This window comes from Sinohyriopsis cumingii, chromosome 15 (assembly GCF_028554795.1).
Source record: "Sinohyriopsis cumingii isolate HCF-2022 chromosome 15, ASM2855479v2, whole genome shotgun sequence".
Lineage (NCBI taxonomy): Eukaryota > Metazoa > Mollusca > Bivalvia > Unionida > Unionidae > Sinohyriopsis > Sinohyriopsis cumingii.
In genome coordinates this window covers 123820738-123836924 of record NC_142975.1, presented here as the reverse complement: position 1 = coordinate 123836924, position 16187 = coordinate 123820738, and the positions used below count along the sequence as shown (strand labels likewise).

The following is a 16187-nucleotide window of genomic DNA, read 5'->3' as shown; positions in this document are numbered from 1 at the left end:
ACGACACGATAAGCGTGACGTTCACTGGTCTCTGGTTCCATCACGTGATGTACAAGGAAGGAGTCATCTGTCATATAGTAATAGTGATATATGACATATTAAGTTCATTCTAAAAAATATTGTAAAATGAAGACTCAGCATCTAGTCTTTGGTATTACCTTATCCATATCTGGTTTGTCAAGGTTGGCGTTCTTAACGATTATTGTTGGATCGTAATTAGCTCCACACTTTTGGAGATCTTCAGTCGACACTTTATTCGCGGAGTTCGCAGGTCTCTGACTGAACACCATGGAAGAAATCAAGTTGCCCCAGATCTGACCTGGAATCAGCAAACGAATCAATACAACAAAGAATTTATTGATTGATCAATTAAGCAAGCGATTTAAAAGCGATTCAATATTTAATGAATAATTTTGTTTCGTAGAAGCTTTAACGTGAAAAGAAGCTTTCTTAGCAAGAATATTTTGGTCATTTAAGGACTTCTTTAATTATATTATCACACGCATCCTTCACATTATGAACATATGCTATACCATTTCCTTCTTAGATCATACCGTATATAATTTTTGAGAATACGAAACTCTAATGGAGGATGATGCACAATGATTTTCTCCTTAGTCCGCATATCTTAATCTTAAATGCATGATATAATGCGACCACATAAAAGGTATGTTGCTTACTCGTCTGAAATATCATGAAGAATACTCCAAAGAATCGGTTGATGGTGTAATCTTCTCTTGTACCGGTCATTTTTGCGTACCAAACTCCGATCTGTGTAATATACGTGCACTTTGCGGACCGTAGTGGCGCTGCTCCAAGTCCGAGAATAATAGCAGCAGGGATGATTGTACCCCAGATGGCGTAAAAGTTGGCTGCCATATACGCGATATAGCACAGCATGGAAAATGCCACAGTCCATTTGCAACCAAGATGGGCGATTGTGACTGGCGGCAAAAGCATGCAAGAAACGACCAGAGCGACGTATATCACTGATAAACCAATGACTCCCAACCCGGCCTCCTTATTAAGACTGCTTTGAAGGTTGAACAAGGACTGGAAGGATGTGAACACAAACAGAAACACTAAGCTGACCACCAACACGTTCTTGATAATTTGAAACTTTGTCATTTTAAATGTGTTTCCTGACGTTATTTCCATTGAATTGTTCAGATTCCTCTCCGTGTTGTTATTTGACTTGGCTGCATTTTCTGCGGACCTCATTTTTTGTATAGTTTCTAGAGGCTTTTCGTAAATATCTGCAAGAGATCAAAAAGTCAACAATATATAAATTTCATATCTTTAGTTCATTGTGGTCAATAGAAGCACTAGTATTGTTCTGTTGTCTTAAGGAACAAATAGTTTAAAACATCGGCAGATGTCTCAACTTTCCGAATGTACCAAGATCTCTTATAAACAAGGCATTTTTATTATCACAATATTTCTGTATTTGTAAAACGTGTTACTCTTGTTTCATTTTTCTATGCATGATCGAGGATTTTGGCCTACTGCCAAACGAAGTTAAATAAACTGTTCGATTTGCCGGAAATTGTTTAACGACACACACACACACACACACACACACACACACACATATATATATATATATATATATATATATATATATATATATATATATATATATATATATATATATATATATAACGACGGGATGAGTCCTGAATTTCAAACCTGATTACGAGATTTACCAAATAGCTTCCACTTCAATAGGAAAATGGCGAAAGGAATAGTCCTTAAGTTTATACCTGGATAATATTTCGTTGATTCTGAACAAATATTTGATTCAATTGGTTTGAAAGAATTACAAGATGTTTTAAAATATAATGAAATGTAAGAAATGACATTGCACAGTTTTCTCTGACGATTAACATATAGAAAAAGAACGAAATACTTGTATTTCTTACTATTGTTCACTCCCTGGCCATGCAATCAAGTACTTACCCTCTACTGGGGAATAACACCAACATACCCAAATATATTACTGTTTATAACTGAACTTTAGCAGGAAGTAAAAATGTACCGATCATATCAATTTATGATCGAAGAAACAATTGATGGTAACATAGACATTTGAGATCCACATTCAAATAGTTGCAATTTATGTGAGATAATTTATTACCTACTTAACATTCAAACACCAATCTTCTGCACAATTGGTTAAGCTAGAAGACCCGGTACATTGCTGTCACTGAAAAGATATTACAAGTAGAACATGATATGACTCATAGACCAGGATCTTAGTCTTTGTCGTAAATGTTGCCTATCACAATTACTGACTTTCAAATCCATATTTTTCCGATATTCAATAGAATTGAGTTTCTGTGTGTAAATAATTTCGCAACAAGCAAAGCTGAAAAATATACAAATCAAGATAATGTATTTTTCTTGTAGGCTGTCGAAGCGTTTTAAGGTATACCAAGTATCAGACAAATGCCTGATAAAATAGTGTATTCGATGGAACCCTACTTTGACTCGCCGCCATAAGAATGTTAATTTTGAAAAATCTTACCAACTTAAAGAATATAAGGGTTCTATTCTAAAGTCTTGCCACACTATCCAGACGTACAATACAGCACGCATCGGCTCATCGTAGAGTTGTTTGTGACGAAGATACTATAAATGAAAAGACGTGCAAACTCAACGCCCTTGATAAGCAGGTTCAGCAAAATTTGGTATAAAGCTACTCTTGACGTTCGTCCACTTCTAGGACTACGCTGGGATGACACTTGTGTGGCAGATGGCATCGAATACTAGCAATGCCCGGCGAGAAAAGAAAATATCACATTATTATTTTGAGAAAATAAATTCAATATTGTAGTAGAAGGTGTCTTAAACGTGTTTATTCGTTGATCATAATGCCATTTTGACACATGGTGTAAAATCAAGTCATTCTGCATTAAAAATTACTTTGAATGAACTGGTCATATCATATTTTAATAATAATTAATATTTCATCTGCATCACTCTTCATAACACAACATACTATAAAATAACACAACATATTCTTAATTTCATATAATTTAAATGTCATGTCATCTCTTTAGATACCATATAATGATTTATTGAGAAGAAACTCCCTTAATCTCTAGGTAGTTTTGTCAATATTCATGGTATCAGTTGAAGACGGTGTAGAATTGAAATTAAACGACAGCTACTGCTGGTTTCTCCACGGCTAAAACAACACTTAAAAATGTATAATGTGTTCAGTATGTAATATATTTATTTGCAAGCTCAGGATTAACCTACGATTGATTTAAACAGATCACATGACATAAATATTGTACGATAGATATACTAACTAGATATGTCCGGGACTATATTCAAATGTAAGCCGTGCATTTTCAAGGTTGAAATGCTTAAGATAATCCATACATACTAAGTGAAATTACAGTGAGAGTTGTACACTTATATTATAGACATAAGAATACGATGTTGGCAAAGGTATATCATGATCATTATTTAACATTCAATCATCGACTTGGTGTCAAGGGTATAACGACACCGTTGAGTCAAGGCTTTAAAAAACAACGCTAATATTAAGCGAAACATGTAGTAATGTTTTCCAATTTAATGAAAAAATGGACATTCATCTCCAAAGAAACTAGTATTCCGTCGAAGTCTTCTTTTACTGACCTAGCTGCTGCTGCTGCTGCGACCAAAAAGGTGGCCTCTCTTAAAATAAAAGTACAGAACAGTCATGATACGTAGTTTACTGGATTTGTCCCGATAAGACTGGCAAGATTTAGTCAACTGAAAGCATCTAATTGTTGAGAGGCGCATATAGTTATTTTATTTTCATTAGCATCGAATAGCAGTGTGCACAAATAGAAAAATGACGCGGTATTAGATCATTGGAAAAATCTAGTCTGATTCGAAAATGTTGTAAACCCTTTAAATACGTTACTCGTTAATGCTTTTGGTACTTGTAAACGAAGAGTCAGAGACTAGCCCTAGTCCGTTCTCTTCATAACTGATGTTTCCGCGGGTGGGGCTTATGAAATAAACATGTGGATTTAGAAACAAAATGTTTTATTTGTATTTTCTAAAATAATTTGTGAACATGCATTGTCACATTCGTAAATAAAAAAGGAAGTCAAGAATGACCAGAGAAGCAGCAGAAAAAGCAACACCAGCAGCGGCAGGGCGATGAAGTGGAGGAATCTGCAGATGTAGATATACTAGATCAATTTCTACTTAAGAATGTGCTTACCTTTGTGCTGAAGTCAAGCGCGTGATGAGACCTATTCCTCATGGATATTGTCGTTAACATCTCAATGTTCCAGTACAACAATAAAAAGCCCTTTTGAGAGCCGTCCACGTCTCTTAAAAAAGAGACACTCTTCTATCAATACCAGGTTTTGCCAGTACGTGCTTATCTGTGCATGTCTGTTTTCTACAAAAGCACTTAAACACCCCATACCCCTGTGTAATGCTCAGTTTGGGTATGTATAAATACTACCTAACGCTTGAACGCTTGACTGATAACAGTAATCAGAAATATTTAATGGCCTGTCTGCACCAATAATTGTTTTGGAGTTGTACAGTTTTATCTCTTTAAATGTTATGAAGTGTATTACTTAACTACAGTATTAAACAGAGCTGCGGGGAAAGGATAAGGAGTACTTCATTTTAGTGGCTAAATCGAAAGTCCATTATGCAGATTTGAAAAAGTTTTACATTAAACAAATTAGAACATTTTACATTATAATAATTTGCACCTAAACATTTTGACTTTGTTCCAAGCCCAACCCCTTTTATTGATTTTTTATTAGCCTTTGATGTGTATTCCTTTTGAGCCTTCGATGTGTATGTTTTATTAGCCTTTGATGTGTATATTTTATTACCCTTCGATGCGCATCTTCTTACAAAAGATGTTTTTGGTAAAACGTTGCTATGATGGAAGCCTAGAAAATAAATAATATTACACAGTTTCATGTACTTATTCCTGTTTTCCGGCGTAATATTTTCCATAAATTATGGTTAAAAATAAAAGTAATTGATGATAATAGTGGACTAAAACAAATTGCTTTCAGCTGTTTCTAAAACATATTTTAAAAGTCATAAATTTATACTGCTTTGATGCTTACCTTGGTTGTGGGTTAGCTATGCAAAAGCATAACAAATGTATGATTGGTTTGAAACATTATATCATTGGCTATCAACATACAACTTACACGATGTTATCTAAAAGTACAAAACGTACATGAGGACTATCTTAAACACATTACGAAAGATTTATCTGGGTATATACCGAATGATATGGACAGGAAATTGTTTTGGTCAGAAGTACGTCAACTTTTAAAGGCGCGTGTCAGATCTAAGTCTTGTCGAGATCTCGTTTTTGTTTAATCTTACCGATCGGAAACCCACCCTGGAATATCAGCCCCTGGAAACTGACACACCCTGAACTAATACTGGTTTAAGTTGGAACGGGAGTGTATCGTACTGACAGTGAATTTGATTTTCGTACTCAAATTGTTTAAATAATTTGTGTTGCTTACAAATGAACCGATGGTTTCATCTCATATTGACTTACGGTTGCTTGAAAGCGGGAGTTAGGCAATGGATTATTACTTTATTTAACTTTTAATCATCAAAATTTAAACCCAATTTGGTACTGAGATATTGGAACATTTACCGGAACGTTCACTAAATACTGTGTACTAAAGTTTCTCTTGAGAAAATAATGCACTAAACAACAGGGAACAAGAGGCTTTTGCATACGCACTGATCACGCAACCAACGTTCCAGATTCCTATAGTACAACTAACGAAAGACTGGACATATAATGGCGTAACGCCTAAATTGTTCCAAGCCAAAGCGATGGTTATTGTAAACTGGACGAGGGCCATAACTCTATAAGAAATGTAAAAGACCACTCATCCAAGATCTTTTCTAGGACCTTCTTGAAGTCAAAGTACACAGTTATTTTACCTGAAATATGAAACAAAATTTAGAAATAAAAGAGAAACAACGAGTGTTGGTGCTCATAAGTCAATTTTTTTGTCTACTCTCAGTCTAACCAGGGCCATTACTCTGTAAAACATGGTTAACATCGGGCCATAAACGAACTTATTTATTGTAGCTTTTGTTTAGTTAAGGCTTCAATATGCGAATACAAAGGTGTTTATAAATAACTGGTATTTGATAAAGGGAATTAACTCTTAGAAACAAGAGAAATCTATGCTCATCATTTAATCAATCCTGGACATTTATGGATGGAAGTATTCTGTCCTGAGGACAAGAAGGAATACGACGAACCTAAAACCAAAGGAAACCAAGGGACGAAAAAAAGAAGTGATGACGAAAGTGGCAATGGTGACAACGACAACAACGACCATGCGGAAGTCGGAAAAAAGATGGTGAGTGCCCTTTTTATATCATTGAATCATATGTCATTCGCTCGTTTACAAACGTAAACAACAGATAAATATATAGTATAAAATTTGGAATTTTAAGAAATCTTAAGAATTTTAATTTTTTAGAAATTTTGTTGAAATCGTTGATGATAATGAGGATTAGGTGGAGAAAACGATTACAAGATCAAGACATAAGACGATGTTTTAGGAGCATCTTAATGATGAAGACGACGCCTACGAAGACAAAGAATAAGGTGATAATGACAGTGTTGTCCTTGGTGACGGTGTTGATAACCTTGGTAAAATCGCTGACAATGAAAGCTTGTTTGATTCCGTTGTACACCGTACGTGGGATATGTAGTTTCTGTTATCGAGAGTCTTGCCAGTGCTTGACGAACTCCCCAAGCAGATGTACAGGATCGCCCCCATATCTTCCTGGTTTCCTGTCGCTTTCCTTATCTTATACATAGCTATATAGTCCAGAAGGAAAATAACTGTAAGATATCATATCACAACCGAGGCCAGATACAATCCACACACAGTGAAGATCTTCTGTCAGATGGAAATGAGAGAGAGAGAGAGAGAGAGAGAGAGAGAGAGAGAGAGAGAGAGATATTGAACGATTGCTATGCTAACGGTTTTTCTAGGATCCGTCCTATCAGGCCGGTCTAGGTTTGTATTGTTTTCGTCCCCAGTAGGGCAGTATTTGGGTTAACAGTTAGACGTAACAGTTTTTTCAACAATAATGTTATACTTTTCAAAATGATTACAGCAGAATAGACCACGTTATCTCAGTAATTGATTAAAAAAGTATTGTAACAATGCTATATAGTTTATCTATCAATTACTTACAGTTTGTAAAAGTAAATACCTTAAGTGGATATGATCAGAGTTTGTGATTTATTCTGCAAAATTATGTCATTAGGACTATTGTATATAACATAAAAATGATCAAATATTTCTTTAGACCCAATTTTAATTTATATCAACATTCAAAACTATTTTCAGCAGGAACTTTATTAAATGATTTAGTTTCCTTTCATCATCTGATGCTGTGTCTCATAACATGTTATACATAATATACACAATGCTGAATTAACCAGGTATCTTGTAGAATGTTACACGTAGGATCTACAATACTGAAACAACTACGTGTCTCGCAGTATGTTACGCAAAGGATACACAATGTTCAAATGCACTCACTGAGAATTATGTTACTTATGTTTGGCACTAACTTTGACATACTATATCTTGAAGTCAGCTTAGATTATTATGGATATGGAAATAGTCAGATCTGAAAGAAAGTCCTGCAGTATTTATACAAGTGTCCTTTATAAAACTGACAGAATCATGACCATTGCCCATGATTAAAATACCTTCTTCATTCAAGACCACATTTCTTTGAACAATGCAGCTGTTGAAATGTTTAATCTACACTAAAACTTTGTGACTAATTGCTACACTGAGTGGTCAAGAGACGTGGGAAAATTTAGGAACTTCAAACATTGTCACACTCAATAGTTGCGTTCATTCTCCAATACAACATACATGTTTCGAAAGCTTCATCTGAAGAACATACACTAGGATACTTTCTTTATGACCCTTAGATCGTCAACATAAGTTGGTGCCTTAGTAATGTTTCAACAAAATATCAGTAATGAAGGGACTTGCCTATGTTTCGTCACAGAGTAAGAATAGCAAACTGTAAACTCTATGCATTTTATGAATAATGTACGCGAGCAAGTGTTCATCTTGACAAATGGCATAGCAATAATAATGATGCACATTTGTTGAAGCATCACTTTAGAAAAAGTTCATTTTTGTTTATTTTGCAGGTTTGATCACGGGTATTTAGAAATAGCAAGATATATATATATATATATATATATATATATATATATATATATATATAGAGAGAGAGAGAGAGAGAGAGAGAGAGAGAGACAGACAGACAGACAGACAGATATATAGAGACTCTGGAGGTTATCGTACATTGGATGAGTTTCTGACATAAAAAGTTCTCATAACTGAGTTGATAATGCGTTTAGAGTCCAGCTCAGTCATATTTTACTTTCAGAGCCTGATTGGAACAACAGGACTGAGATAAAACGAAACAAGGTTAGAAAATCAGCTAGATTTCTCTGTCTTGTGTGCAACAGGAAGTGATATAAATGAAAGAACTATTTTTTTATTTCCTATGGTTAATTTTGCATATTTCCCAGTCTTCGTCCATCTCTGGTTAAATTCTTAATAATCCATTATCTTGTTATGTTATCTCTGTTGTTTTCTTATCCAATTTGATTGTTTTTTGTGGGTTTTTTAAAAAAAAATTTTTATATCTGTCCTACAAAATAATTTCATAACTTTGTTAACTTGACTTAAGATTCGATACAACTCCGTCAGCCTCAACAGAAGACAAAAATCGTTGCTTCCCTTGAGAGGAGTTACTAGCGTGTTAACACCATGACTGCGACAAGCGGACCGAGATAAGAAACGTAGGGTTAGAAAATCAAAAAGATTTCTCTGTCACGTTGATGATAGGAAGTAATCAAATATAAGCCTGTGATAACTCTTGACTCAATATCTAATACACATTTATATTTAATTAATATTTTCTACTTTTATTGAGCTATGTGATATCATATATATATATATATATATATATATATATATATATATATATATATATATATATATATATATATATATATATATATATTCATTCATACCATTTGTTACTACATGAAATGTTTTCTTGCATGTACATTTCATTCACACAGATTCAAGCAGGTAATATATAATATTGACTTCTATATTGTATCCGTAATGTTTCTGTTCGTGAGTTTAAGGTCTTTGATGTCTGCAGATGCACTAATACAAGTACCAGAAGCGCTTGTTTCCTTGAAACGTTTGAAATATACATGGCTTATACTAAATTGTTCAAGGTCGTAAGTAACTTCCAGTTGGTTTATATAATGCTTTTAATATTGAATTTGTGCCGGGTAAATGATGATGACGATGGTGAATAAATCATAATATGAAAACTTTATGTGGAACGATCGAGGATCGCTACTATCCTTGCTAAGAATGGATGGCTTGATGACAAGCACCGATTGGAATGGTTATATATTAGACCAATACAAAGACTGCTAAGAATGGATCGATTGTCAACCAATACCGAATGGACAAAGAATGCATAGATCAATAACCAGAAGCGAATCCACAAAGAATGGATTGAACGAGGACCATTACCGACGCCTGTAAGAGCAGAAATAACTTCAGAGTTTTGTTTAGTACAAAACATTTCCAGTCACTGATGCTTGTATATTTATTTACCAACTTTAGATACGGTTGAATGTTCAACAGTAAAGTGTCTATTTTGTTATCTTTTTTACGTTCAAAGCTTATAGAAATAAAAAGTCATGAATATTGCGGTAAAACTCATACATACAATGTTAATTTTGATACATGGGCCTAAAGTCACTTTCAAGGAGAATGAACTCTTCTCTTAATAAGTAAGGACGCTGATTTAAGATGAACAAATTCAGTGTACTCAGATCTGTGGTTTTCAAAGTCAAGCAGAAAATGTCATAACCTTGCAGTAAAAGAAACGCTTAGCTTACCCCACATTCCGACTTGACTTGGCAGTGTGGTATACTCTCTCCTGTCCTCACCTACAGCGCCTTACCATCAGTAACATTTCTCCCAGCGTATTACATCTAGTCAAATAAAACACTGGTAACAAAATGAACGAAACTGATCCGTGAGTCTATAATATCTAGCGTGGCCAAACACAAACCGTACACAAAGTGAATACAGTACTGACATCCTAAAATTTTGCACAACCTTTTTCTGCCAGTGTGTATTAAAGGACAAGGGGTAGCAAATTAATGAGAGAATAGAATAATAAGAAAGAACACAGTATAACACATTGTAAATTGCTTGTATACATTGTATGTATTCAAGACGAAGCACTCCCTCTATTTTCTCTTACTTTGCTCCATGTCTTATCGTGCATACGTATGTTTGTATATATATATATATATATATATATATATATATATATATATATATATATATATATATATATATATAAGCACTTTGAAACTTTTTTCCCATTTCACTCTACGTATGATGGTACATAAGTATATTTACGTGCATATTCACTTCGGTGAAATTTTCTCATGGATTCTTAGGGTGGTAGGAAGATGTGTGTTTATAAAATGATGTAATATTGCACTCATCCTGTCTACATTTTTACCCCTAATGTTAAACGAATAGACAATTTTAACATTACATTTCACATTCTCATATCAATTTACCAACATGGAGGAACAATGTTAAATTCGCCTTGTTAAATACAGAGACAGATACCCATACCGATCCATGATATATATATAATGAAGACACAAAGTAATCTGACTCTACTACAAGACCGACGTACGATCTGAGTTTGGATGTAATCAGCATGAGCAAAAGTTGCCAAACATTTAATTCTGATGCAAAAGAACGAATATTATAATATTAAATGTTCTTTTCTCTTGGATCATACATACCAGATTCTGAACAAAATAAGTTTGATTGCAACGGCTTGACAAAAAGAGGGACCTTTTCTGCTTGATGTGATTACAAGGTCTTTTCAAATGTTGTTTAATCACGCACTTACACTCCCCATCAGAATAAGAAGCACCCAAACATTTCACTGTTTACAATGAACTCGCTTTTGCTACCGACGGCGTTGCATTCTGGCTATCACCCAATGTCATGTGACTGCTTCTCTTCCCAGTATCGAGGACATTTGAGAGTGTCAATAAAGTGAATGCAGTTTACCTAAGAAAAAATGTCATTACTTGTTTAACCTTAATACATAAACCATACAAGACACGTGAAGGTTGTGTGACTGAAAAATCTATGCAAATGGAACAGAAGATAAACACCAAAGTCCGATATCTTAGTCTTGCATCATGAGTACGCCATCACTGCATCCCCCTTTTGTAACAGAACACTTCCTATGGGGTTTAAACTTTATGGAATATTCAAAGTTGTAAATACGGTATGTATATTTTGCAATCAGATTTGCTTGCTTTCAATAGCTATGGACTGATCATTTAGTATTAGAATGATAGTTCATCTTACATCTAAAGCATCAATATCATTCTTCAGTTTCAATAGGTTCTTTATTTCATTTAATTAATGCCACATTATTACTGTAGACTGCAAATCGCTATGTCGTTTGAAGAATATTCGTGTGTGTGTCACGTGAAAAGGATTCCAGGATATAGTTAAACGATAACTGCAGTTGACTTCTCCGTAGTTAAAATACCATTTCCTAGTAACATATTGTGCTCAAAATTAATTCCGTTTCTTTTGAAAACCCAGCATTAAATCAAGTACAATTTCATCAGATCACGCAAACAAATATTGCACGAGGGACATTAAAGAGGTATGTCCAAGATCACATTTAAATGTGAATCGTGACCTTGTAAGGTCGATCGAAATGTTTAAAATACTCCGCCTACTTAAATAAAACTAAAGTTGTAAATTTGGCTGAGTCTAGTCTATTTATCGACGAAAGAATACGATGTTGGCAAAGGTTTATAAGAAACAGTCTTGAACATTTGGTCACATACGCGTTTTGTGGATTTAATGACACATCCGCATCTAGGTTTTCAAAACACATCCAGGATGAATGTTAGGCGACTGACTGTGCCTTTAGATACACAAACATGTTACACAGTCATGCTGGTAAATTTCCATCAGTCATTGGAACTACAAAGTTGTCATACATAAGACGCTGTGTCTCACAAAAATGAACGAACATTGAAACAAGTAGCAAAAAGGGATGAAAGCGAACTAAAATAAGTATGGAAAATACCTTATAGTATTACAATTATAAAAATACTTTTAAATATTGAAAGTAAGTAAGAGTTAATCTGCAAATATATTTAAAAAGGAACTTTAAATTTATCATACCTTTTCGTGTACGTTTCCTTTTATAGTTCTATATTTTCTTAACTGCTTCGATTGTGTCTACAGCAAAAAAAATGTATTTTTGAAGAGACTAGAGAATGCATTTGTACATCTCCCTCTAAATGCCTTTTTTTTTGCAATGTTTTACCTGCAATCTGATAGAAAAGTATCGTTGATTAGGTTACCTACCGCCAACGGCTCAAAGAGGGGCCCTAATTTTATAGAACATAAATTTATGTCTCTGATCAGACCCAAAAATGTGTAGATTTTTACATTTTCACAACAACAACAAAACAATAAGTCAGCAACCACGCACAGTCACCACGACGTCTAGAAAGGTTTTATTTTTACAAATTAAACATAATTACTATAATTAAACCTTTCGCCCGTCGACATGGTTACATTATTTTGAATAAAAGCAGTGTCTGCGGAAAAGTCCCATAAAACAACTAGTACTGAGATACCAGTTGCTCAAGTCCATACATGCGACAGTTTGTTGATTGAGACATTTTCGAGTTAAGTTGCACGCATAGAATGTTCCATCATATGTGGCACGGCTAAAATAGTTCTTGACCATATTAAAATCTAAAGTAGGGAACAAATATTTCTTTTCAACTTCGTACAGCAACTCTCACATGGAAAATCATAACTTTGGACAAAACCTTATCTACTCATTAATACAAAGCATCTATTTCTTAGGAAAAGCCCGTTATTAAAAGACTTTATAGACTACAACGGGAAATGTAATGTTAAATTTAACATGAGATTTTTCGTTTGAGTAAAGCAATTTATTTTTATAAAATGGCAGGCTTAACAGAACATCAAAGGTTTAGGTGGACATTGAAATGTGAAATAGCGAACTACTATTCAGCACGTGGTCATTACTATCTACTAACCCACATTATACCAACAATACGCCGGGTGCGCTGACCATAAGTGTGAAGAGAAGCAGGGAGGGTGAACAGACCACTTGCTGGAAGGTCTATTTTTGAAAAATAAAACTTTCTACGAAAAATGAAAATTAAAGGTTAATAACGTCAAACCGAAGTCTCTAACTAAAACCGAGAGCTTCTCTAATTGGGTTAGTTTATTTTGTTACTTTATCTTTGTCGTTCGTGTTTTTCAAAATTTTGTTTATCCACCGTGACACTTATATGTAGTCGACCCTCTCTACTGCTATAAATGTGTGACTAATTAAAAGATTATTAAACCAATAATGGAATCGTTGAGTAGCAGACTAGCTCGATAAAGATTAGAAGCAATTAGAAACTATCTTCTTGTTCGAAATGTTCTATAACAATAAGTGCAGGAATGACAAGAAGCACACATTGAATATACAGAAGGTAAAAAAAATATTTAAACCTGTTACAAAGGTTACTGATAGAATTGCAGAAGCTACTGAATGTCTTTTTCCCACGTTAAAACAAACAGCTGAGCAAACTGAAAAAAATAGCAAGAAGAACCAAACAGATAAAAAAAAATTCAGAGATCTTCTGGACTTAATACTTGCCGCTCAACCTCCTGGTAGAGAGGAAGAAATAATTGAAGGTTTGGTGAAATAAAAAATGATTTTGCACCAAAACCTAAAGTCAGAAAAGAAAATATAGCATTGATTAATATATTTAGAGAATGTGTTATTGAAGAACTTACTAACACAGAAATTATTACATAGGAAGAATTATCTAGTACTCTAGCGTTGGGTTTTCTTCGAAAGTTTGAACTTTTAAAACCTGAATATGTTAGCGTAAATATTGATAATTTTCTTAAATGGATATATCGAATATATTACAAGAAAAATCAGAATATTAATGTTGATCCAAAAATTAGAGAATATATTGAAAATATAAATAGTTGTTATGCGGATTTACGTTAACAACAATCTCAATCTAAGTCACAAATTTCTCAACCCGAGCCACAAAACCCAAACATTCCTGAGCCACAAATTTCTCAACCTGAGCCACAACTTTTTAAAACACAAAAAGTTTAAAAACAACCTCAACTACAATTTTTCAAACCACAATCTTTAAAACTACAATTTCCTAAATCACAATTCTGCTAATTGATATTAAGAATAAATTTAAAACTAGTGGTTAAGAAAATATCACAAAAGCAGAATATAGAGACACAGTAGATATTGCCGCACAGGGATACAATAAAACAGAAAAATATTTTGGATATTGGAAAACAAAAGATAATTGGGTTAAAGATGTATATTCCATATATATTAATAACGTTGCTGAAGATGATGACATAATTTTAGTCAATGTAAAAAGGATGTAAGACAAAGAGAATCTTGCACACCTCCTGGTGCTACTGAAGGTGGTTTTGTTACTCAAGGAATTTGTCCTGACATTGTTCTTGATGATGTTGACCGACTAGAAATTCTGATTAGAGGAAAATGTGCAGGAAATAATTTTCTATAAATTATTAATGAAATATTGATATTTGCCAAATATTATATATAGGCGGTGTTATGGAAAATAATGTTTATCACCCTCTCATTAATAAATTTGTGGATGACTGTTACAGCGAATGGAAATAATTAACTAATCAACTTGTAATTTGAAAATTGATTATACATCGTGGACCTGTAAATTCACGATTACCAACGTAAGAAGCGATTTATGGAGAAGGACTCGTTGATGTTGTTCAAGGTTTATGTAAGAGAATAGCACCAAAACAATGCCAATCGCAAAACAATTAGGAATGAAAGTTATTGACGCTATCGGCGATAAATGTATCAGTGCTATTGGTAATGTTGCCGGTAAAGCATTTTCAGCAATCAAAGAAAGATTAGCTCGATTCGTAATAAGAAAACCACAGCCAGTAAAATTACCCAGCACTGAAATTATGCCTGCAAATATCAGTAAAATAATAACTAAAGCTGCCAATAAAAAATCAGAGTTGGCTGTTAATGAAATTGTGAATGAAAAAATAACTATTTCAATTATGCCTATAGATACAAGATTTATTTCAGGAAGTTTTCTTCGTGCTAGACGAAGATATTTATAATAAAATGTTCAAGCGTATTTCCGATCCAACATATGATATGGACGCACCAGTTCTTAAAGATGAATCTGTAAGTGATTATCAATATTATTCTTATGAAGCACGTATACCAAATCAGCGTGGATGAAATGAGATACAAGTTCAAGATACAAACAAATATTTCTTACCTGCTGAAGCATTTATTGAAGTAGAAGGAGAACTTGTAGCATATGTCCCTCTTAATACAGCACATGGAGCTGATATTATAGTTGGTTTTGTTAATAATGTTGGTATGGCGTTGTTTGAGTGCTCACATAGAAATTTTGGAAAGACATTGGTTACAAATTTAATTTGGATTTCCAACACCGGAGTGCCATTATTTGTATTCCTACAAGGAAGTGTAGATAAGCTCAGTACTGACTACATCATCCGTCATGGTCATCCATCTTGGATTTTCCATCAGGATTCGAACTTGAAATTATTAGAACATTTATTACTAGGACTTTTGCAATTTAATTCGTGGATTATTCTTAGATTATTTTTGGATTTGATTCTTGAAACCGTATTTTGTTCTTTTCATTTTTACAGACTTTTCCAGGAAAATATTTGTTAAAGTTTAAAAAAACTTGTTGTTTTCACTCTTTCTGTGTTACTGTTTATTTGAGCCTAATCACGTAACACCAAGTATATATATATATATATATATATATATATATATATATATATATATATATATATATATATATATATATATATATATATATATAATGAAGACAGAAAGTAATCTGACTCTACTACAAGACCGACGGATGGATGTAATCAGCATGAGCAAAAGTTGCTGATATTTGCAAC

General features: G+C 33.7%; 1 protein-coding gene across 1 annotated transcript in view; it reads right to left on the bottom strand.

The window, feature by feature from the left end:
- LOC149782667 (uncharacterized) overlaps positions 1–3010 on the bottom strand; it is a 36733-nt gene extending 33723 nt beyond the window's left edge. The window contains exons 1-3 of the mRNA XM_089935164.1: positions 2142–3010; positions 681–1256; positions 159–319 (exon numbers count right to left, since the gene is read on the bottom strand). Coding sequence (XP_089791290.1) covers positions 159–319; positions 681–1256; positions 2142–2148 — 744 coding nt within the window. The 5' untranslated portion in view covers positions 2149–3010. The remainder of the gene's footprint in view (positions 1–158; positions 320–680; positions 1257–2141) is intronic.
- Between the last annotated feature and the right edge of the window lie 13177 nt (positions 3011–16187).